We start from the raw sequence: 23,729 nt of genomic DNA, 5'->3' as shown, positions 1-23,729 counted from the left end.
ATGGGGGATCGTGAAGCCAAAAGTCCGGCAGCTCGAGCGCCACAGCAAACGTAGCTGCAGCTGGGGGCAGAGAGCTGGCGGCTGCTGATGCATCCAGAGCGGACTCAGCGCCACCATCGGACTGCAGCATGTTCGAGTCAGGGGTCACCAATGTGGAGGTAAACACAGACGACACGAGAGCTCTCGATAAACACTGCTCGTTTATTACTCATCACCACAGAACTGAACACTTTCCCTCCAAAACACAGCAACAACACTTCCTGAGAACTGGGTGTGAGTGGAGCCCTCCAGTGGTCCACCACACTACATTACAAGCTAGTGTGACCACAAATGTCTGAATGGGACATTTTAGAAATACTTGTATAAAATATAATTTCAAAAAGATTTTGTTTCCTGAACGGAATAATTTTCACATTGATGAAAATGTTTGCAGGTTAATAACTTAATAAAACGTAACAATTACAAAATATTTCTCAAAGGAGAGCTATTAAAATTATTTAACAAAGAAAAATGCTTTTAACATTTTGTATTGTGAGTTACTTTGTTTATCCCTTCCCCAACTTTCTGCACTCTGAGACTGGAGTTGGTCAGTAGCTGTTGTATGAAAATGAAGTAAATTTCTTGGAGTTAAAACATTCAAACACATTTCTAATATATGAGGCCTAATGATCTGTTAAATAAAATAAAATAAAATAGATACATAAATGAAAAAGAAAAATCAGTTCTCAGCACATCTGTTTAATTATAGTTTATAAAAGTCCAATAAAAACCTTACCGGTTACATTGAGTCGACAACTGGCAGATATGAAAACACAATAACACGTGTTCACCTCACACAGACCCGAGTCATCAGTCTTGAGTCTGGACAGTTGAAGTCTGATTCGTCCTTCTCTGAGGGCGTCTTTGTCACTCTGGACTCGTCCTGAAAACTTTTCATCCTGAGATTCTTCATAAACATGATAGAAGACCCAGGTTGCATTATCATCTTCTTTTTCGCAGATGATGGAAAAGCTCTCAGCTGTGGGTGTGAACGTCCACTTCAGTGTGATGTTGTGGTTCTCCTCTGCCTGATAAATGATCCTGTTGAGGAGACAGAGAGGGAAAGAGAGGAGCAGACACACTGAGAACTGGAACAAATCTGTTGTTGAGCTTTATTTGAAGTTCATAAAGTGAATCTGTAAACTAACCAGAGACACATGAGGTGAGGATGATGAGCAGCAGGATCCTGCAGATCATCTTCTCCCTGTGAGAGGAGACAGAGGTGAAGAGTCATCAACACATGGGATCAAAGGTCAGTCAGTAAAGCTAGAAGAAGGAAAATTTTAATTTAAAGCTGATTTTTTGTCCCTTTTGTTGTCAAAAGTTGAAAAAATGTCCTTAATGATACAGAAAAGTGTTAAAATAGGTATCTCCAGGGTTGAGGCCAAAAAAGCTTAGAATTGCAGTTATATATTCTCTCTTATGGGCTGGAAATGTTTTCATTTGATCTGCCTCATTGCTACCCGAAATTGAACCTCCCCTACCCTCATTCAGATCTGGCGTTTGGAACTATTTTGGTTTTCATGTGAAGTATGACCCTGATGGACAAAAGTAAAACAGTATGTCGGATGTGCCACCCAATGCTCAGTTACATTGATGGGAACTAGTGCTTTAGCGCAGTTTGCTCGTTAACGTGTTGATGCTGTCCAGCCCCACGCAGGGGGCAATTAACTCGTTAACGGAGATTTGCCGTGTTGTGGCCTTAATGTCATTTCAACGAGATTAGCGCTGATAACACTAGTGGGAACACAACGAATATGACTGCACATTTACTCCGACATCATCCTAGTGCAAAGACAAGTGGAAGCAGACAAAAACAACAAGCACGCATGCTACAAACTTTACCCGAGTCATTTAGACAGCCGTTAGCACATGATTCTCCTTATGGGCACCTGATATGTTTAATATGCTGCTGAGAGACCAGAAGAAGCGTTTAGTATAGCTTTTATTTTGGAAAGAGCCATTTCTCTGTAATAAACTCTCTTTTCCAAAGATGAGTGATTTCTCCATCAGATAGATTTATTATTTTATCCCTTTGCTGTTTCATCTTATTTTTATGCATTTATAAATGTTCACCAGGTTAAAAAGGGTTAAAGTAGCTATAAAATCAGAAAACAGTGAAACATTATTGAAACAAAATACCTGTTTGTTTTTCTGGGTGAGTTTCAGCGCTGCAGACGACTCTCTGCTGTTACAGCACCTGCAGTCTGAGTGATGTTGGTTTTTACGCTGCGTGTCTGGCAGTCTTATCTCCATCTCTCTCTGGGCTCACGTCATTTCTGCTGTTGCTTTCATTATTAGTGTGTTTACACCTTTGTCCAGGGACTATCAGAGTGTCGTTGTTCTGTAATGTTTCAAATGCTGCAGTAAAATTGGTTTTCATCAGCTGTGAATAATCTGCAGCTTCCCACTGCCTGAATAACACGCTCACAGTCAGGATCATCAAATGTTTTACTACATTTTTCGATCAACATTTGTTTGAATAAAATCTGTGGTTGCTAACTCTAAAGGAAACACTGTATTGTTTACTTGAGTCCATAAATCATCAGTAAACAAGCTGCAGTTTGGGTTGTGTCAACATGAGAGTCTTCAGCAGGTATTTAGTTTTAGAAGGTGCATTTAGGTGAACACAGACTAATGAAGTGTTGATGGAACCAGAAGCTGTTTAAAGAATCTGCAGCTCAAATACATTGAGAGTTAACTGAGAGATGTATACAGATGTATACAAATATTCAACATTAGAAATCCCCCCCCCCCCCGAAATAATTCTGAAGTACACATTTAGACTTCAGGAGGAAACTGTGAGCTCACACAGGGTGAAGATATTCATGTTTTTCTGGATCTGTGATGAGTTTCTACATTTAAATTATTAGAAAGGTAACTTAATCTGAACAAAACAATCACAAAGAGGAGTTTTCGTTAACTGGAGCTCTTCTTTCCTTTCTCACCTCTGCAGCGAGTGTGACAGTGACATCAGATGAGTCAGAACTGACGTTGAGATAATGAAGATTCCTGCAAACCAGAAACTATCACTTCAAGGTCACTTCCAACCAGCGCTCTGCACACATCCGTGTTCCCTCTCATTTTGTCGTGCATTAATGGAAATGTCAGTAAACTTTTAGTTCCTTCAGGATCTACACAATAAACAACTGACAGCAGCATCCAATGTACACATGATGGCAGTGTGGAAAAAGGGAAATATTTTACTGCTACTCATACTCATCATTATTTTCATTGCATTAATCAAATTAATCATCATTGCAGTAAAACATTCATTGAAGCTGTTGGTATTACATTAACCTTTTTATTACAGGTACAGCTAAGACCATTTTATACACATTGCATTTTGTGCTTATTAAAGAGTTGGAGCTCGGTCAATTAATTGGAGGTTGTAAGCTTTGTTCGGCGCGATGTCTGGACAATCTATTGTGTAACTGACTTGGAGCTGTAGAAGGTTAAAACTGCATACACGCCTACAAAACACATATAATCCATATAATCTAGAAACAGGCTTGAGTGAAGGCCTGAATGTATCCAGCTTATTGTTGCATCTGAGTTTGCTTAGGAGGACCAGTCCATGGCAAACGTCAGAGCCTGAATCCATCGCCATATTTGGAGAAGATGCTAGAGAGGGGAACTTCAGTGTCTACATTTATCTCTTAAGATTGCTCATTGTCTATAAAACATGCAAACGATGTGCTTAAAATACAATACAATACAATACAATACAACGCGAGAAGGGGCGTTAACCAATCCTGACGTTATAAAAGCAATCTGAAGTGTATTTTTGGGGGGAGATCTACATCTGATGTTTTGCAGTGTGCATCTTCCCACGCGTGTGTGTTCAATAAACTCATCTGTTTGATTGCATCCTCCTGGGCCTCTGGTATTTTGTTTTGGCTCTCAACATCACGAATCGGGACAGCAGCATGCTCAGAAACCAGTATGACAGTACTTTCTGAGTTGTTTATTTAAGATAATCATCTGTGTGATCAACATTTCTACACTTCACTGTTTGTGTGGATGAAAAGGACATTTGTTTTATCGTGACAAATTTTTGTTCCGTATTTACTGCTGTGAGGGCTTAACATGTGACCTAACATTGATCTGCCTTTTTCTCAGATTAGTTACAGACTGTGGAAGTGGAAGGTGACTGGTCTTTCACTATTTGGGCCTGACAAATAAAACCTAATACAAAAAAAAGGCTCTTAAAGAGGATTTAAAAGTCACCGTTAACCATATTTGTAGAAATAATTCCAAAGTTTTTACATTTAAATTCAAAGATTAAATCTAAAAAAGGTGCTTTGTGGAGCTAAATATTATATTAAGCTAGTGTGCAAATTTACACATAGTAGTTTATTTCTTTTTTAACCGTTTATTTTGGACTGAGAGGGCACTTAACGCACTGACTCATTATTGCATTCTGACCTACAGAGTCGTATTAAGGTGGTTAACATGCCAGACTTTCCCAATTAGCCACTGACGAAAACTGGGAAACTGTTTAATTATACATCATAACTGAAAATCTTTATATCCTCTTGGTAATTAAAGTTGTTTTGTTTTTTTCAATTTTTTTATGCAATTTTAAATGGCTGTTTATCAGTGTCTACAGTATATAAGAGATGTGTGCCTCTGATGCCTAAGCCTTTTGCCAGGAAAACTTGGATTTAAATGTGACAAACAACCTGTCTTTACAACACATCTGACACTATGGAAAAGAAAACATGTTTTATTTCCAGGGAAGTTGATAAATTAGAGTCGACATATACCATACATACACTTTCAGGTAAAAAACATATACCGATATATATACTAGAGATGGCATGATACGACTTTTTTATGTCCGATACCGATACCGATATCATAAATTTGGATATCTGCCGATACCGATATGAATCCGATATAGTGTTTTTTAATCAACAAAACTGTTTTTTTAAATATCTTGCTGCATTTTGTATAAGTTCGTACTCAAGTTTAAAACAACAACTACACTAAAGCTATTCTGTTATACCTGTATGCAAAAAAAAAATATTTCATAGTTCAGCAACTTAAACCTACACCATCCTCCCTATTCTGGTATTTTAAAGAGTACTTAGCGTAAATATTAAGCAACCTAACTAATAGGGTTCCAACTCCCAGCAACAACAAAGATAAATAAATAAAAAATAGGGAACCACCCCTCACGCTCCACCTCATGATGCTTAATTGACGTAATCAACCTTAATTTGATGCAGTGTGAAAAAAAAATGCACAGGAATCAATTATTTTTCAAGAAATATTAAATAGATTCAACATCTTTCTTCAACAAAATTGCAGACTGCACAGATGGTACCTTCCCAAAGGAAAAAGTACTATAGCTTACTAGGGTATATATATTAGACTTAATAGTTACTATATACAGTAATGGACTTCTATTCATTTTACATCAAATTAAAACTTTGGGTGTCAGATAATTATTTATTAAAAGCTAGACATTGTAAATGAGAATAAGAAAGAAAAGTATGTCTTTGTGCCCCCTTTTCCCTGTTAATGCCCTATCGGCCCCCCTGGCTAAACTTTGCTAGATCCGCCCCTGCTCAGTTACCAGCGTCAGCTACGTAAAAAAAGATCCTGGTGTAGAAAGTAATATTAAATAAATTCTAACAACAGCTTATCAAGCTTAAACGTGCTGCTGTTGTTTATCCACTGGTTTCCTCTTTCTGGTGCAAAGTGGGCCAAAAACAAACCAGAGAGATGGACTCGCGACAGAAAAGCCGATCAGCTGATCATTAAGCAGTTTCATGATTGAAGTAGCAGCAAGAAGAGGTAGTCGCTCCATATATCGTTTGTTAAGCTTAAGGCAGGAATGCTTTACAAACATTCAGAGATGGACTTACACACTTGCTTTACTTCTCTCGGGGATAACTTTGTCGGAGATGAAATGCCGGGTTGCTAGCAAAGCTCCAAATGCTATCCAGACCACCGACAGGTTTGCAATGGCCAGAGGAACAACCAGTGGTATTTTGGGTGCCAGTGATTGTTTATTTACTTGTCAATAATATATATATATATTTGGAGCACTAGGTGCGGTGACTCCCAAGCTAGGCGAGTGGCTCCAGCAGATCCCGGGAATAACATTGGAGATCTCTGTCCAGAAGAGCGCAGTCCTGGGAACAGCTAAGATACTGCGCAGGACCCTCAAGCTCCCAGGCCTCTGGTGGAGGACCCGAGCTTGAAGGATAAACCGCCCGCAGGGGCGTGCTGGGTGTTTATATATATATATATATATATACATCCAAGTGGCCGGCATAGTGTACAGGAACATCTGTGCCGAGTATAACCTAGAAGTCCCGAGGTCAAAATGGGAGATGCCCCCAAGGGTGGTGGAGAATGACCGAGCTAAGATCCTGTGGGACTTCGAGATACAGACGGACAAAATGGTGGTGGCTAACCAACCGGACATAGTGGTGGTAGACAAACAGAAGAAGACGGCCGTAGTGATCGATGTAGCGGTTCCGAATGACAGCAATATCAGGAAGAAGGAACACGAGAAGCTGGAGAAATACCAAGGGCTCAGAGAAGAGCTCGAGAGGATGTGGAGGGTGAAGGTAACGGTGGTCCCCGTGGTAATCGGAGCGCTAGGTGCGGTGACTCCCAAGCTAGGCGAGTGGCTCCAGCAGATCCCGGGAACAACATCGGAGATCTCTGTCCAGAAGAGCGCAGTCCTGGGAACAGCTAAGATACTGCGCAGGACCCTCAAGCTCCCAGGCCTCTGGTAGAGGACCCGAGCTTGAAGGATAAACCGCCCGCAGGGGCGTGCTGGGTGTTTATATATCTATATATATCTATATATCTATATATCTATATCTATATATATATATATATATATATATATATATATATATATATATATATATATATATCTATATCTATACACATATATATATATATACACATATATATATATATATATATATATGTGTATAGATATAGATATATATATATATTTATTTATTTATTTTTTTTTTTTTTTTTTTTTTTAAAGCTGTACTGTTTATAAGACTGGGGAAACCTGCAGTCAGCTGAGACTGAAGAAGTCACTTGAATGAGTGACAAAACATTTCTCCCACTGAAACGTTACATCCAGATGAACAAAATCAACTTTTGGAGATTTACTTACCTGGATATTTGAGCATGCATCAAGATGAAATTAAAAAAACTGTTTTACCAATATCAGAATTCTCTCTACAGTAGCAGCAGAGGTTCAGTTTTCTGAGTCAGGACAGATGTAGATATGGGAGTCAAGAAACCTAACTCTAAACCCAGGGTAAATGGCTTCAGTGAATGTGGTGTTGAAAGTGTAGAAGTGGTACAGCATATCTGGGAAGACCTTGTAGAAGGACACAGTGCCAGCATCACAGTCCACATATACTGCAACCTTGTGAGGGGCAGATGAGCAGGGAACACTGATGGCTGTTGATGTGTAATTGTGCATTGCGAAATAATCTGTATCATCACAGTACAGAGACCAGGATTCATCAGTCCTTCCAAACCTGTTGTCATCACTGTTTCCTTTCCTTTTTATTTCTTTGTAAGTCACGGCAATATGAACCTCTCCACTGTGTTCAACTTCCCAGTAAGAACGACCAGTCAAACTGTTAGTACACATCAGCTGAGGACTATCAAATCTGTCAGGATGATCAGGATAGAGCTGGTCCTCTTTCATGTGCACCACCTTCCTATTGTTGTCAGACAGTTTAAGATTGCGGTGGACTGTGTTCACATCCACTGTCAGCCCACAGAAATCTAAAAGAACAAGGCAAACACTGTTACTACTGCAATAAACAATGAAACCTCAAATAAAACTAGGACAGCAAATGGCCTGTTGTCAACACACATTGTGGAATGTAATTAACTGGAGAATTAACTGGACATGAACAAATTTCTACAATACTTAACTGAAAAGTAGCCTAAAACAAACAAAATATGAAGATATAAAACTACACACCTGAACACTACTGAATCCACATCAAAGGACACACTATGAAACTTTCATAACACATGGGATCACATTGTGCTCTCTTATACCTGGCATTTTTTAATTGCTATAATAACTATAACTTGTGATTTTATAAGCACTTTTCACTTTTTTCTTCTCTTATGTTAGAAATTTGTGGTCCAAATTTCCTTTTAGGTGGTGTAAACATGAAAATCAATTGAACTGTAATAGCCTTCATCTTATGTCCTGCACATTTTTTGTTGGTCTCCCCAAAAAACCTCTAAATACTCAAGAACTGCCCCTCACTGGGCAAACAGTATCTTTGTTGCAAGCTGGGTCATCAATAGCACTTTTCTGCTCTTTTGAGAACTCAAAACATTTTATAACATGCCTCATTCCCGTTATGCACATTCATAAAGCACATTTTTCTATGCCTAGATGTGTTTTTTTCCTAATGTTTGTACACAGTCACACTCAGATGGATGCATCACAGAGCAACTTGTGGTTCAGTATTATCCCTAAGAATACTTTGACACGCAGATTGTAGTAGCTAGAGATCAAACCACCAACTTTCTGATTCATGGGTGATGTGCTACAGCCATGTGAAAGTGGATATTTAATATGTTGCTGTACTTTTATTGTCGTAGTATTATGTATTATTTTATTGTGTTAGCAAAATAACTCTACCTTCCAAGACACAAAGGAACGAGATGCATGTAATATATAAGCTGGAGTGGAGCAAATTGGATTTAAATATAAAGGAATTTGTTACATGACAGCAGGAAACATAAAACATAAAACACACTTACATTTCTTTAGACCCGTTTTCATCCACTGGTCTCCATGAGGATCCATTCTGAAATTAGTAAAAACAAAGAAAAGCACAAATGCTTTTAGCTTAAAAAACCAGACGTTTTCAACTTTTTTCCTTCACAAAAGCAAAATATATTTTCATTATTATGGTATTTTTCCTGCACAAACTTGACTCTTTACCTAAGGGTGTCCAGTCTCCAGCAGGGATCCTCCCGTAGAGGAGACAGCAGCTTTATTCCTGAGTCTCCTGGATGATTGTAGCTCAGGTCCAGCTCTCTCAGGTGTGAGGGATTTGACTTCAGAGCCGAAGCCAGTGAAGCACAGCCCTCCTCTGTGATCTGACAGCCAGACAGCCTGCAAAAACAAAACAGCACATGTCACACTGGCAGAGAAAACTACTCTTTTTTAAATATATTTGACTGTTATTTGTTGGTTCTGGTTTCACCTGAGAATTTGAAGTGCACATTGTGGACTCCCGAGTCCTGCACACAGTCGCTTCACTCCTAAATCCTGCAAATTGTTGTTACTCATGTCCAGCTCTATCAGTCTAGAGGACGTAGCACTGAGAACTGAGGACAGAGCTTCACAACTTGTCTGTGTGAGGTTACAGCCACTCAGCCTGGAAATGTATTAATGAGAGAATAGAAGACATCCTTTTAATATTTAAGCTGACTAAACTCTTGAAAGTAGCACTGATTGAAAACTCCCACTAACTTGCTTAGTGGTAGTTGCATACTCACAGAGCTTTTTTGCAGATTTTGACCACTGGCAGCAGTCCCAGAAGAGCTTCTGCTGAAGCTGAGTATGTTTTCAGGTCAATAAAATTTAGATTTTTTTCTGATGACAGTAAGATGAAGACCAGAGCTGACCACTGAGCATGGGAAAGATTAACCATAAAAAGGTTTCCTGAATTAAGGCGACGTTGGATCTCCTTCACTATAGAGTCATCATTCAATTCATTTAAACAGTGGAAGAGATTGATGCTTTTCTCTGGAGAGGGATTCTGGTTGATCTGATTCTTGGTGTACTGGATTATTTTCTGATTTGTTTGTGAACTGCTTCCTGTTGGTGTCAGTAGGCCTTGTAGGAGTTCCTGGTTGGATGGCATTGAAAGACCAAGGAGGAAGCGAAGAAACAAATCCAAGTGTCCATTTGGACTCTGTAAGGCCTTGTTCACTGCAATCTGGTAGAAGTGGCTTTCAGAAACATGCACTGAGACTGTTTGTTCCTCTTCCAGCAGGTTGACATTAGAGTTGGTGAATGTCAGATGGGCATGAAGCGCAGCTAGAAACTCCTGAATGCTCAGATGAATGAAGCAGAACACCCTATCTTGGTACAGCCCTTTCTCCTCTTTAAAAATCTGTGTTAACACTCCTGAGTACACTGAGGCTTCTCTGACATTAATGTCACACTCTGTCAGGTCTGATTCATAGAAGATCAGGTTTCCCTTCTGCAGCTGCTCAAAAGCCAGTTTCCCCAGTGCTTCAATCATCTTCTTACTCTTTGGACTCCAGAGAGTATCTGTCTCAGCTCCTCCATCATGCTTGATGTTCTTCAGTTTGGTCTGAACCACCAGGAAGTGAATGTACATCTCAGTTAGTGTCTTGGGCAGCTTTCCTCCAGCCTGTTTGGTTTTTAACACACTCTCTAGAACTGTAGCAGTGATCCAGCAGAAGATTGGGATGTGACACATGATGTGGAGGCTTCGTGATGTCTTGATGTGAGAGATTATGGTGTTGGCCTCTTCCTTGTCTCTAAGTCTCTTCCTGAAGTACTCTTCCTTCTTTGGGTCAGTGAACCCTCTGATCTCTGTAACCATGTCTATATAGTCAGCAGGGATCTGGTTGGCTGCTGCAGGTCGTGTGGTTATCCAGATGTGAGCAGAAGGAAGCAACTTTCCCCTGATGAGGTTTGTCAGCAGCACATCCACTGATGTGGACTCTGTAACATCAGTGAGGATCTCAGTGATGTGGAAGTTCAGAGGAAGTCGACATTCATCCAGACCATCAAAGATGAACACAACTTTGAACTTTTTAAAGTTACAGATTCCTGCTTCTTTGATTTCAGTGAAGAAGTGATGAATAAGTCCCACTAAGCTGAACTTTTTATCCTTCAGTGAATTCAGCTCTCTGAATGGGAATGGAAAAATGAACTGGATGTCCTGGTTGGTCTTGTCTTCAGTCCAGTCCAAAGTGAACTTTTGTGTCAGGAATGTTTTCCCGATGCCAGCCACTCCTTTGGTCAGAACTGTTCTGATTGGTTTGTCTCTTTCAGTCGAAGCTTTAAAGATGTCTTCACACCTGATTGTTGTTTCTGGTCTGTTTGGTTTCCAGGAAAACATTTCAATCTGTCTGACCTCATGTTCAGTGTTGACCTCTCCGGTCCCTCCCTCTGTGATGCAGAGCTCTGTGTAGATCTCATTTAGAGTGATTCGGGTTCCTGGTTTAGCAATCCCCTCAGAGACACACTGGAACTTCTTCTTTAGGTTACATTTAAATGTGTTCTCACAAAGTGGATCAGGATTTTCTACAGGAAAGAACCAGAAACATGAGTGTTATGATTATAGAAAATGTGACAATTTCATTCCTGTAAAGACTGAATTTATGAAGAGAAATCCTCTCACTGCTCTGCAGACAGTCAGCCAGCTCCTCCTGTTTCATTATTCTCAGGAAGTTAACTGCAAGTTTCAGAAATGCCTCTCTGCTGCTCCTTCTCTGCTTCTCTTCCTCACTGTCCAACACCTCCTCTTCATCCCTCTGACACTCTGAATAATCTGGATTCAGATCATTCTGCATCTTCTTTAGTTCGTTCTTCACAAAAGTGATAATGTTTTCCTCCAGCATCTGGAAAATAAATGACACAATCTGAACTCATGAGCACTTTAAAGCTTTGATTTGAAAAGTTCTCGATAAATAAAAAATATAATGAAATATGAAATAACTGCTTTTGCCGGCAGACATTTAAATATTTTTGATACTCTAAAAAGTGCAACATGAAAATAACTACAAACAGAGTTTGGTGTACATGTACAAACCTTAAATACTGAGTCCAGATCAGTTTGATGCAGAAGACTTGAAACATCTGAACTCTCCTGATCAGCTCTGTGGAGACATCATGAAGAAACTGTAACTATTTTGTACAAAAATCCAAGATGTTTGTTCTTCAAATATTTTATTACTAAATTGATTTAGATTGATTCCTTTAAATTCATTACACTGATTACTAAATTAAGAGCCTTGGTGTACGAGACCACAACAGTATTATTAAATATAAGGAAAGATTAAAGAAAGACTGTAAATTACTCTTGAGGAGTAAATTTAAAAAAAAAAAAACAGTTTCCAAAGTAATTTTAACTAATTTATTTTAGACTTTCATGCTGGAGGAGTCAACAGTAAGTAATACCAAAGCAGTTGCTGCCGAAAGTAAAACTTACTGGTTCCATGAATAAACAAAATGTCCAATGTTTGTCCAACTTTGTCTAAGAATCAAATATCCGGACTCAACATCCAACTACATATTGAGTAGCCCATTAAGGCAGAAGTGTGCAACACTTGCAGTAAACCATATCTTCTCACTGATTACTCATGAAAGGAACATTTAACATTTTGTTAACTCTTACTTCTCATCAGGAGACAGTTTCCTGTTTTCAAAGTCAGGGCGGTCTTCTTCTGACTTCCTTCTCTTCCTCATAGTCACAGAGCTGAGTCCACACTGAGGTTTGGGAGAGTCTGGTCTGGGGAATGAGGAAAAACACCAGGTAGGCCAATATATATATATATATATATATATATATATATATATATATATATATATATATATATATATATATATATATATATATATATATATATATATATATATATATATATATATATAAGGAGAATCATGTGCTAACGGCTGTCTAAATGACTCGGGTAAAGTTTGTAGCATGCGTGCTTGTTGTTTTTGTCTGCTTCCACTTGTCTTTGCACTAGGATGATGTCGGAGTAAATGTGCAGTCATATTCGTTGTGTTCCCACTAGTGCTGTCAGTGTTAATCTCGTTGAAATGATCTTAACACCACAACACGGCAAATCTCCGTTAACGAGCTACCGCTGATCGCCCCGTGCGTGGGGCTGGACGGCCAACACGTTAACGAGTTAACTGCGCTAAAATACTAATTCCCATCAATGTAATTGAGCATTGCGTGGCACATCCAACATACTGTTTTACTTTAGTCCATGACGCGCTTACCTTCAGGGTCATACGTCACATGAAAACCAAAATAATTCCAAATGCCAGATCTGAATGAGGGTGGGGGAGGTTCAATTTGCCATGTCGCAAGGAGAGCTTAACTTCTGTCTCGCTAGCTTGCCCTGCGCTCAGTGAATCTGCGTTCGACTACTCTGCCTAGGCTGCACTGTCGAGCGCAGATCCACTGAGCGTTCAACACAGACAGCATCGTCAGAAGGAAAGTTGATAAAATAAATTAAAAATTTTGTATTGTTCATACATATGCGTACCGAACCGAAAGGACTGTATCGAACGTTCAATATCGATACGAGTATTGTTGCACCCCTAATATATATATATATGTGTGTGTGTTATATATGAATAACATCAAGCCAATAAAGTCTGAAGCTCTTCACACTGAATGATTTCTGTCCTCTTTAGTCTGTCTAGTTTTAAACTGTTACATTTCTGGCTGTGTAAATATCGTCTTTGCAGTTTTCAGAGTTTTGTCTCCTTTTAGATGAGATGGATCAGTCACTATCATGTCACCTGGATCTCTATGAGTCGCTGTAGTACAACAATTTATCATTACAACTGCAGTTTTGTTTAGTGTGTTTGTGTTAAATGAAATGTAATAACGGCGTTTAGTGTTTGTTAACTGTGCTGCGTTAAAATAAATTGTTAACATAAGAAAGAACAGATGATTATCTTCCAGATAGATGTTGTATAGTTACTGCATGTATGAAATATTTTAAGTATTTGTTCGTGTAGCAGTGATTCTAATGTGAAGTGTTGAGTGTGATACCTTTCCATGTTCATCAACACCTGCAGTCACCTAATAAAAGAGAAAAAGGTAAACACTATAGACATGGTTCCTAGTATATATTTTTTTCACCTTATGTTATTATTTCCGACACCCCTTGAACACACTGTGTTTCCATAGTCCAGTGAATGCAACATAAGCACGCTGCTGCATTAAGCTAGATAAAACGGAGCAAGACACTGAGAGCAAAACAGTAAGGCTTTCAATATAAAATAAGTGTTAAAATGTACTTTTAACAATCTCTGACTTAAAGTTATGTACTTTTCAGAGCATTTTATGTGTTTTGCTCTCGACCAACCCGATGCAGTGCATGTTTGTTTCTTGGAAACTCCGGTGAGTTACTAAAATTGATAAGTTAGCAGGAAAACTTATGCTAATTTTACACGTGGTAACTGCTGCAACAGTGTGAACTCTGTATTGTTTAAAAAAAATACTAAAACCAGTTTGAGTACTTGAACTGTGTGTGAAATGGAGTGTTATATTTTTACTTCATTGTCTATTTGATTAAGCACTTTAACAAATACACCAAAATAATGCAAGATGCACTTTTCCTTTAGTTGTACATATTATTCAGTGCCTTTTGTGCACTTTTATGCTAGCCAGACCCTGTGAAAACTCTTGGCGAATCCAAAAGCAGTGTGGGCAGCTGTTCTGGATGCAGGAGTAGATCTAGACTGAATTACTTCAAATTGCAGGATTTCAGGTAAGCCAGAGTAAAACCACTTACTTCCATACGGATTGTTCTCATACGGAGAAACTATTGAACTCACAATATCCTGTTTATCAGGAGTCAGGTCTAAAGAGATTTCTCATTTTATTGTACAGGGGAACCCCGGCTTATGAAGACCCCATTTAACGAAAAATTCAAGTTACGAAGGCACTTAATGGCAATGTTTCTGCCCATGGTACGGCAAATACCTGCGTAATGAGATAGATAAAACAGAAAATTTAAAAAAATTACATTAAATTCCTTAATGTTATGTACATGTACACATGCGTATGTATGCATGCATACGTATGCTTTCTTCAACCTCTGCCACCTCCTCCTCCAACAAGAACTTCGTCTTCAGCCAGCATCGCCTCACTCAAAAGGTGATGGAAAAAGGTGCATCGACTTACGAAAAGTTTGACTTACAAATGACCTGTTCCTGTTTTCTGTTGTTTTTCTTTTATGGCTGACACTTCCACTAAAGGCTTGAAGAGTTTGATACTATATCTAAAACATTTTTCTTTTATTCATTTATTATTCATTATTTCACTTTGATCTCCTAACATTAGAAATCATGCTCTGTTTTAACTATTTCAGCTTTTCTGTTAAATGTTTAACTAACCAGAGAGAAACTGTTGACTGTGTGTAACCACAGCAGGATTTAAAGAAACATCTTGAAATAGTAATTTAATGAAAAAGTTGTCATACCCAAAGAAATAAGAAATCAGTTTCATCTGCACGTTATTAATAGAAACATAACATAAATTTAAGCTCACCAAATGTCCACATTCCATGTGTTTTATTCTGCAGCTCACTTCCTTGTTTTTCTCTTTGATGTTAATAATTTGAATACAGGTGTTCACTGTACTGATGATTTTACATGCCTACACTGCTCGACTGGTTAAACAAGTTTATAGTCTCACTACTTTGTTCTAATGTTTTACTGAATTTCAAGTAAAATGTTTGAACTCCAAAATATTGATAGCTCAGTTACATAAATGATGTGCAGCATATTAATCTATAATAACAGTTGTTTTAAGAATTGTACAAGTCTGCAGCCCTAAAAAGTTTTGAATATTCTGTCCTGTTTCACTACCATGACTGATCCAACTCTCTGAATCAGAAACATGATAAATTACCAAAAGAGATCATCACCAGAGGCCGTGGCATTAACAGGTTATGTCAAAGCACTTGAAGTCATCATATACTTAAATAGCTCATGTGTCAATATCAGAGATGGGCAGTAACGCGTTACTTGTAACGCGTTACTGTAATCTGATTACCTTTTTCAAGTAACGAGTAAAGTAAGGGATTACTATTGCAAAAACGGTAATTAGATTACCGTTACTTTCCCGTAGGAACGCTGCGTTACTGCGTTACTAAAACCGTGACTTTTTTTGCGAGAATGTCTCATGACAGTGACGTAAGCGAGTGCGCCGTTAGTGACAACAGCTGTGTGCAGATCAACAATGGATCACATATCGATTGTGGGAGAGAGTATGAGCGTGCAGCGTTTAAAGCGTGGAAGTACTGACCTTACTTTGAGTTTGATTCCATAAAAAGTGACAAAAACATTAGCGTCCATCATGCGTGGGAAGAAAACTTCTTTTTACAGCGAAAAAAAACCCTAAACTTCCAAGCAAGCACCGAGTGCGCAACGACGTAATGGGAAATTCACAGAGAAAGTCGTGGATTCTTCAACTGACCGCGGCACACACGGTAAACCTCCGCCTACCGCAGTCCTGCTTTACAGGTGAAAATAGAGCAACAGGACCGCTGAGTCTTTGACTTTATTTATTTTCTGCTGTGTTTTACTTGCATCTATTTGAAAGAGTGAGTGTAAACACAAAAAATATTTTATTTTATGTGCCGGAATGTGTCGAAAATAGGTTTAAATGTTAAACTAATTTATTCAAGTCAGAGAATGTTGCATATAATAAAATTTTTGCTTGATGCATAAAGTTAACACTTACATCACCACGGACTGCCATTTGGCTTTTTCTACCTTTAAAACCCGGAGAGCAGCCAAATGGCTTTTAGCTAAGCTTTAGCTTCAGCCAAGTGGAAGCTAAATTGGCTAGTCATTCATATGTATATTAGGTTGTTAGCTGGGAATTCTGGAGGGAGGGGAGTGGGGGTGTGTGGATGAGGGGGTGGGGGAGCTGCTAAAAGCTGTGAACTTCCTTTTGTGTTTCATCTTGATGCATTCTCAATCATCCAGGGAAATAAATCTCCAAAAGTCACCAACTTGGAGTGTTTCAGTTTGCCGTCTTAGGGAGAAATCAACACACATGGGTGTAGGTCCTTTGTTGCTGAGATTGATTGATAAAAACAGTACAAAAAACCAACCATTTGTACACATTTTTACAAATAATTATAAAAAGTGAGTGAGTACATTTCAACATTATACCAGTGGTCTGATTGATGCCACAATGGAGCAAATTGAGCAAAGACTGATAAGTTCGCTGCAATTTCCAGTGTGTGGGGATCATTGGTCACCAACTGCATCACGTGCTACAACCCTGGTCTACATATCACCGTTGATGAACAGCTTTTCCCATCAAAGACTCGGTGCTGTTTCCTGCAGTATATTGCAAGTAAACCGGACAAGTTTGGGATCAAGTTTTGGGTGGCTTGCGACCTAAAATCCAAGTACATTTGCAATGTCTTCCCATATCTTGGCAAGGACCCCAATCGTCCCACTGGGGAGAGACTTTCTGAAAATGTAGTAATGAGGCTGATGGAACCATTCCTAGACAAGGGCAGAAATGTTACCACGGACAATTTTTTCACATCGCTTTCACTTGCACAAAAACTTCTTAGACTGAAAACCACCATCCTCGGCACAGTCAACAAGATTCGCAGGGAAATTCCTCAATCCACTAGTGGATTGGCTAGTCATTCATATGTAAATGTGGTGGAGCTTGCAAGAGAGTTGGCTCACTCTCATGTAGCTGAGAAGAAGGCAAGAAAAGAACAGTTGCTTCGGACACAACCCTCCACACCTAGTCCTGGAAAAAGAGCCATGTGTCAGGTCAAACACAAATGCAAGAACAATCATGCCACTGTGCGATGTGTTCACTGCTACAGATACACATGTGGTAAATGCAGACTACAGATACCATGGCAGTGCCAGGATTGTGAGTGATTGCTGAAAATGTTGAAATGTACTCACTCACTTTTTATTATTATTTGTAAATATGTGTACAAATGGTTGGTTTTTTGTACTGTTTTTATCAATAAATCTCAGCAACAAAGGACCTACACCCATGTGTGTTGATTTCTCCCTAAGATGGCAAACTGAAACACTCCAAGTTGGTGACTTTTGGAGATTTATTTCCCTGGATGATTGAGAATGCATCAAGATGAAACACAAAAGGAAGTTCACAGCTTTTAGCAGCTCCCCCACCCCCTCATCCACACACCCCCACTCCCCTCCCTCCAGAATTCCCAGCTAACAACCAAATTTACATATGAATGACTAGCCAATTTAGCTTCCACTTGGCTGAAGCTAAAGCCTAGCTAAAAGCCTACCAGCCATTTGGCTGGTGGTGGGTTTTAAAGGTAGAAAGGTAGAAGCCTGGGACTCCTAGTGTTAAAAGATTAAAACTGATAAAACAAGTTAAAAAAAGAGACTTTTCCATTTGATTACATTTTGTATGATGGATTATGTAGAAAAAGTAGAATTGGGCTGAAAGATCTATGCTTTATCACCTCTTCGGGTTGTAAATCATGTTTTTAAAAAGTAACTAAGTAACTAAGTAACTAAGTAATTAATTACTTTTGAAAATAAGTAATCAGTAAAGTAACGGGATTACTTTTTTGGGGAACTAATCAGTAATTAGTTACTGATTACATTTTTCAAGTAACTTGACCAACACTGGTCAATATACAAAAGACCAAATTCATGGTTCAGTCCAATCAACAGACACAGAGACAGTGCACAGGGTGTGGTCTCCCTCAGTCCTCTCTGTCCAGAGCAAAGGTTCTTAAATGTTCTGTGTCAGGGTCCCGTTACAGAGGTGAACATTATGATGTATAATCAATTGGTTTGGTCTTAGCTCAACCTAATAATATGTAGTAACTCAAATATTGAACTAATTTCACAGGAAGCAAGCTGACCCATCATCCACATCACAGCAGGAAAGAAGAAACAGAATTACAGTGAAATCAATGAAAAGAGTAAATACATACATCTACTATGTCTTCTTCTTTCACTCGGTACCTGTCTGTTTCATCAGTACCTACAGTAAACTGGTAGAAGTGTAGTTTCACTGCATATGCAAACACAGCTGCCACACCTGGCTTCCTCGGATCATGTCACATTAGTTTGTTTCTCTTTCTGTGTTCACTTCAGCTTCAGTTCATTTCTCCTTTTGGTTATGCTTTCAGTATGTTTATAGAAATGTTGTAGTTATTCATTTGGAGCATTTTTATGAGTGAAGGCAGATGTTAAGATTAAATAGTGGATCAAACCCTTCTCTGAGCCTGTTGATCAGATAAAAGCTTTTCAACATGAAAAATATAATATGTATATGTATATAATTGAAAATGACCTTTCCCTCACAGATCTTTATTAATATGTTAAAATCCTTTCAGTCCATGTGTACACCATACTATAATACTATTGTTATAGTTGTTTAATCATCTAACAACGATCAAACAATCCAAATGAACCAAATGCCACCAACTCTATGAACTAAAAACATGTTGTTTAGCGGTCATTTTTAAGTGCAATCAAAAAGCTTGGTACACTTTCGAAAAAGTCACATAATAGAAAGTGACTTTTAAAGACAATAAACAAACACAGAAACACAGAATGGGTGAAAAACTGCTGTTACGATACCCAGTTAAAGCTACATCCCCATTTACAACCTTTACCCCAGAACAATAACTTGATAGTACAAAACAGATCAAAATCAAACACTGTCATGGTCCTGAGTCTGAGGACTCAGTGTTTTGTGTTTCCTTATGCTTTTGTTTATTCTGAGTGTGTATTCTGTTGTGATTTTGCCATTTGTTAGGGTTCTGTTCTTTGCCTGCCTGCCCCCACTTCTCTGTGTTCCCTTTGTCTGTCCATGGTGTTATTGTGTCTACTTATGAGTCCGCCTGTCAAGTTCAGTGTCCTGTCTGGTTCTCTGTCTGTTAGTTTCCTGTTTTATTGTGAAGGTCTCTGTCTGATGTGAGTGTGTTCAGTTTACGTTTCCCCTGTCCCTTCAGCTCTGATTCCTCCCAGCCGTGTTGCCCTCCTGTCTCTCATCCCCTGGTGTGTGTATTTAAGCCCTGTGTGTTCTCCTGCCTGTTGCTGGTTTGTCTGCGTTACGTCGTGTCAGTCTGCGTTACCGTGTGGACCACGGTGTCCTGTTCCTTGTCTGCGTCTCTCTGCTTCTCATCCCTTTATCGTATGCTCCCAGGTCTGTTATTTTTATTTCTCCCAGTTTAGGTGTCTTCAGTTATTTGTCATGCCCCACTGCTTGTTTGCCACTACACCTTTGTAAATAAACCTCACTAGCATTTCATCCACTGCCTGCATCTTGGGTCCTTCTTCCAACTCCACACGGCTCGCCTCGGCAGCCGTGACAAACAACAAATATCACACAGCAATTTCACTTATAGATTAAACCCTTTTTTAGTTTTCAAAATATTTTTTCTGTGCATACAGACATTTTTTATTGATGTCTAAATTGATGTCTTTTTAAACAAAGTCAGAAAGTTTTAACAGAAAAATGAAATGTGAAATGTGAGGGGAAGCGTAGAGTCCTGTGGTATTAAAGAAAAATTGAAACTAATAACTGGCTAAGTTATATCTCAGAGCCCCACTCTCAAAAACTGACATAGTGTTTGACCTTGTATGGGAGGAGCAGGATTTTGAATTCAATTCTTGATTTACAGTTTTTCTCCATTGTTTTGGCTCATTTCTTGAAAGAGAAATTGCATTCTCAAAATAACATGGACAAACCTCTTGGCAAATGTTCACAACAGAATGGCATTTCTCATTAATTTTATCAAATGGCAAGTGCCTTAGTACATGTCTCAATTGTCTCAGTAAATCTTTGCAAATGATTAAGTACAAGTAGCCTACAGTTATACAGTTAGCCCATATTTAGCACATTTTCCAAATGAATAGATTTTGTAGATCTAAACTGATTAGTTGATTCTCAGTCTAATGATCATTCCCTCCAAAACATGTCACCAATGGAGAAAAACTGTAAAAAAAAAAAAAAATCAAATAAAAAGAAACCACACTTCCGTTGGATGAGATGAGCACTTAGCTCCATCATGTGGCATCTGCGAATATTGCACTATCATGATAAGAAGTAGGGTAAGATTAAACTGGCAAAATCTCACCTAAATGTAAAAGTGAAACTGTACAGATTTCCAAATTGTTATGGAGATGCAGCAGAGCTGACTCTGGTGTAAAAAGGAAACCATCTGAAAGAAGAGGACACTGCAGAGTTTGTATTTTACCTTTTTAAAAATAAATTCATTCATTTCTTTCTGTAGCAGCATCGCATTTGTTTGCGAGGAGATGTTCAGAGAAACAGATTAATTTTTTTCCATCTATTTAGAAAATGAACCACATCACTACCTTGTATCAGAAAAAAGCATTTTTTTCAGCTCTGAACACTGCAGGTTTTTCTTCTAGATGCTTCTGTTGCCGTGGTTGTAGTTCTTGTAGTTTTGGTGAGTCTGTGTAATAAGGATCATGAACAGGATTAGATATTGTCATCAGTGAATGAAGTAGATTTTCATTTTTGCTGTGTCACTCACAGGGAGAAGATGGTCTGCAGGATCCTGCTGCTCATCATCCTCACCTCATGTGTCTCTGGTTAGTTTACAGCTTCACTTTATGAACTCCAAATAAAGCTCAACAACAGATTTGTTCCAGTTCTCAGTGTGTCTGCTCCTCTCTTTCCCTCTCTGTCTCCTCAACAGGATCATTTGTAGTCAATGTGACACAGACCTGCTATCAGGCAGAGGAGAACCACAACATCACACTGGAGTGGACGTTCACCACCAAACCTGACAACTCCACAAACTCTGTTTCCATCATCTGTCAACAGATGACTAATTATGAAACCTCAGGCTTCTATCATGTGTCCAGTGGTGTTGAGGTGTCAGAGTCTCAGGATGCAAAGTTTTCAGGACGAGTCCAGAGTGACAAAGACGCCCTCAGAGAAGGACGAATCAGACTTCAACTGGCCAGACTCAGGACTGATGACTCGGGTCTGTACGTGTGTGAGGTCAACACTGATTATGGCTTCAGTGTTGGAAGATGTGGACTCAACGTAACTGGTATCTTTATTTAGTTAAAATATTGCATTTTTTAAAAATAATTGGTTTGTCATGTTTATGTCTGGAATGATGTATGAAAACCTGCAGATTATTATTCAAACTTTGATGGACCAGTTAAACACAAAACTCTTTTATGTATTCGTCTAAACATTGAAGGCTAGATCTGAACTCAAACTGAATAAAACAGGAGCTTCATTTTATAAATTATGGAAGGAGGATTATCCCCTTCAATTTCTGTTTTATTCTACACATTAAAGTTATTATTTTTTGGAGATCATTATTATTTTATTGTGATCCGTAACTCTAACACTGTGAGCTGAACTGTTATCATTTTGATTCTGATCATTAACGTTAGTGTCTCCATGTTCTTACAGCAGCTGCTGATCAGCTCCAACCTCACAGACCAACAACAAAAACGACAACAGAAATTGGAGGAATGACCGGTTTCTACATTTTAATGGGAGTGTTGGCAGCTCTGCTGGCACTGTTTGCAATACTTTTAGTTGTTTTCAGAAATGAAGAGAGGATACAAAATCCTATAGCAGAAGTACAGATGCTGAGCTTCTTATGGTAAAAACCCATCAGTACTGACAGGAACCTACAGTCCAAGAACAACTATTATAAAGAAGCTTGACAAAACATAAAGCCGCAGCTGCAAATTTGCTCTGCTGTTAACCATTATAACCAGCAGATGGAAATGTTGGATTGCATTCAATCATGTAGTAACAGCAGTAGGTGTTAGTTGGTTTAACACCAGGTTTCTCCTGGTTTTAGCAGACTGTTGTATAAACCCATGTAATCTGTAATATTAATATGAATGTTGCTTATTGTTGTGTATTATTTCTACACAAAGCATACAAAGTGTTCATTCCTGTGCTGTGGGAATACCTGTACAAACTGAATAAATGACTGGACTCCATCTGATCAACTGCTGTATCTTCTCAGAGACAACGCAGGAAGATACCCATTACAAAGAGCTACACTATATCCAGTCTTACTAGTAACTATTAGGATCTCAGGGTTTCTGCCTTGTACTTTTTAATATTGTGGATTTGTGATTTGTTTCTGGAGTTGTATGTGATACTTTTTATTTTCCTTAGTCCTCTGATGTTTAGTATTTTTCCCAAGTGCCTAGACCAGTGATCTAGGTGTTTCGTTTTTAATTCCTTGTTTAGTTTAATCAGTTCCCTTTCATTTCTTTTCTTGGCCTGTCTCTGTGTCTCCTCCCTGCATTCAGTCAGTCTTGTCTCCATTATTGCTAACCGCAAATCCAGAAACATCAAAGTCCAAGACTGCAAAACAATCAGAGATGAGAACAAAACAACAAATTGAAATTCTGCAAAAACAATAACTCAAGAAATGAAATGCAACAGAGACTAAAGACATGGAATACAAGAGTATAAGATAAAATAAACATTCAAACCTCAACACATATGAATCAAAAATTTCAAAGGCCACAATATGAAGACTTACAACAAAAATCAAGAGAACATGACATGAAGCTTGGATTCTTAAAGCCAAGTTAACTTCACACAACGTCTTTCTTTAATGACCAAAACTGAATCAGTCTAGACTAATTAGCCTGAGCTGTCACATGCTGGAGGATTCTTTAAACGTTTAAAGGACAAATGGATTTTAGCACATGGTGATTTATGAGCACCTCAAACCCAGGCACCAAGAAAACAAGTCGAAGGCTTTCTTTTGATGACGGTCACAATGACGCAGTGACTCATCTTGCTGGCGTAATACTGGGTGGGAAGGTACGCTATTTGAACACTTGAATGTAACATAACTTCACAAACTGCATTCCAGTCATATGCAAATGAAATATAACGAAGGTAAACTTTAGCTCCTCCTGA

At 38.6% G+C, this 23,729-nt stretch overlaps 2 protein-coding genes across 2 annotated transcripts; one reads left to right on the top strand and one right to left on the bottom strand.

Moving 5' to 3' along the window:
- Window positions 1-7,159: 7,159 nt before the first annotated feature.
- On the bottom strand, window positions 7,160-12,493 carry LOC308400770 (protein NLRC3-like). The gene is made up of 8 exons (XM_080888731.1): window positions 12,450-12,493; window positions 11,865-11,931; window positions 11,454-11,673; window positions 9,571-11,356; window positions 9,276-9,449; window positions 9,011-9,184; window positions 8,827-8,873; window positions 7,160-7,824 (listed from the first exon to the last, which is right to left on the bottom strand). Exons 3-8 carry the CDS (start codon window positions 11,671-11,673, stop codon window positions 7,283-7,285), a joined length of 2,943 nt encoding a protein of 980 aa, XP_080744857.1. The 5' UTR covers window positions 11,865-11,931; window positions 12,450-12,493; the 3' UTR covers window positions 7,160-7,282.
- A 7,421-nt stretch (window positions 12,494-19,914) lies between these two features.
- Window positions 19,915-23,165, top strand: LOC308401584 (uncharacterized protein). Its single transcript, XM_080889858.1, has 4 exons — window positions 19,915-19,988; window positions 21,348-21,403; window positions 21,511-21,870; window positions 22,245-23,165. Exons 2-4 carry the CDS (start codon window positions 21,355-21,357, stop codon window positions 22,442-22,444), a joined length of 609 nt encoding a protein of 202 aa, XP_080745984.1. The 5' UTR covers window positions 19,915-19,988; window positions 21,348-21,354; the 3' UTR covers window positions 22,445-23,165.
- The last annotated feature ends 564 nt before the right edge of the window (window positions 23,166-23,729 follow it).

The sequence above is a fragment of the Rhamphochromis sp. 'chilingali' genome (assembly GCF_963969265.1).
Source record: "Rhamphochromis sp. 'chilingali' genome assembly, chromosome: 1".
In the NCBI taxonomy this organism is placed as follows: Eukaryota; Metazoa; Chordata; class Actinopteri; order Cichliformes; family Cichlidae; genus Rhamphochromis; species Rhamphochromis sp. 'chilingali'.
The sequence above is the reverse complement of the archived record's forward strand: the minus strand, read 5'-3'. Positions and strand labels throughout refer to the sequence as shown.

What these genes read in the sequence shown, in the direction of transcription:
- LOC308400770 (XM_080888731.1), bottom strand. Translation starts at nt 11,673, where the DNA reads ATGCTGGAGGAAAACATTATCACTTTTGTGAAGAACGAACTAAAGAAG. An exon ending in AAAATCTGCAAAAAAGCTCT is followed by an intron (nt 9,450 to 9,570) that starts GTGAGTATGCAA and finishes ATACATTTCCAG; the next exon opens with GCTGAGTGGCTGTAACCTCA. An exon ending in TGTGCACTTCAAATTCTCAG is followed by an intron (nt 9,185 to 9,275) that starts GTGAAACCAGAA and finishes TTGTTTTTGCAG; the next exon opens with GCTGTCTGGCTGTCAGATCA.
- LOC308401584 (XM_080889858.1), top strand. Translation starts at nt 21,355, where the DNA reads ATGGTCTGCAGGATCCTGCTGCTCATCATCCTCACCTCATGTGTCTCT. An exon ending in CCTCACCTCATGTGTCTCTG is followed by an intron (nt 21,404 to 21,510) that starts GTTAGTTTACAG and finishes TCTCCTCAACAG; the next exon opens with GATCATTTGTAGTCAATGTG. An exon ending in ATGTGGACTCAACGTAACTG is followed by an intron (nt 21,871 to 22,244) that starts GTATCTTTATTT and finishes ATGTTCTTACAG; the next exon opens with CAGCTGCTGATCAGCTCCAA.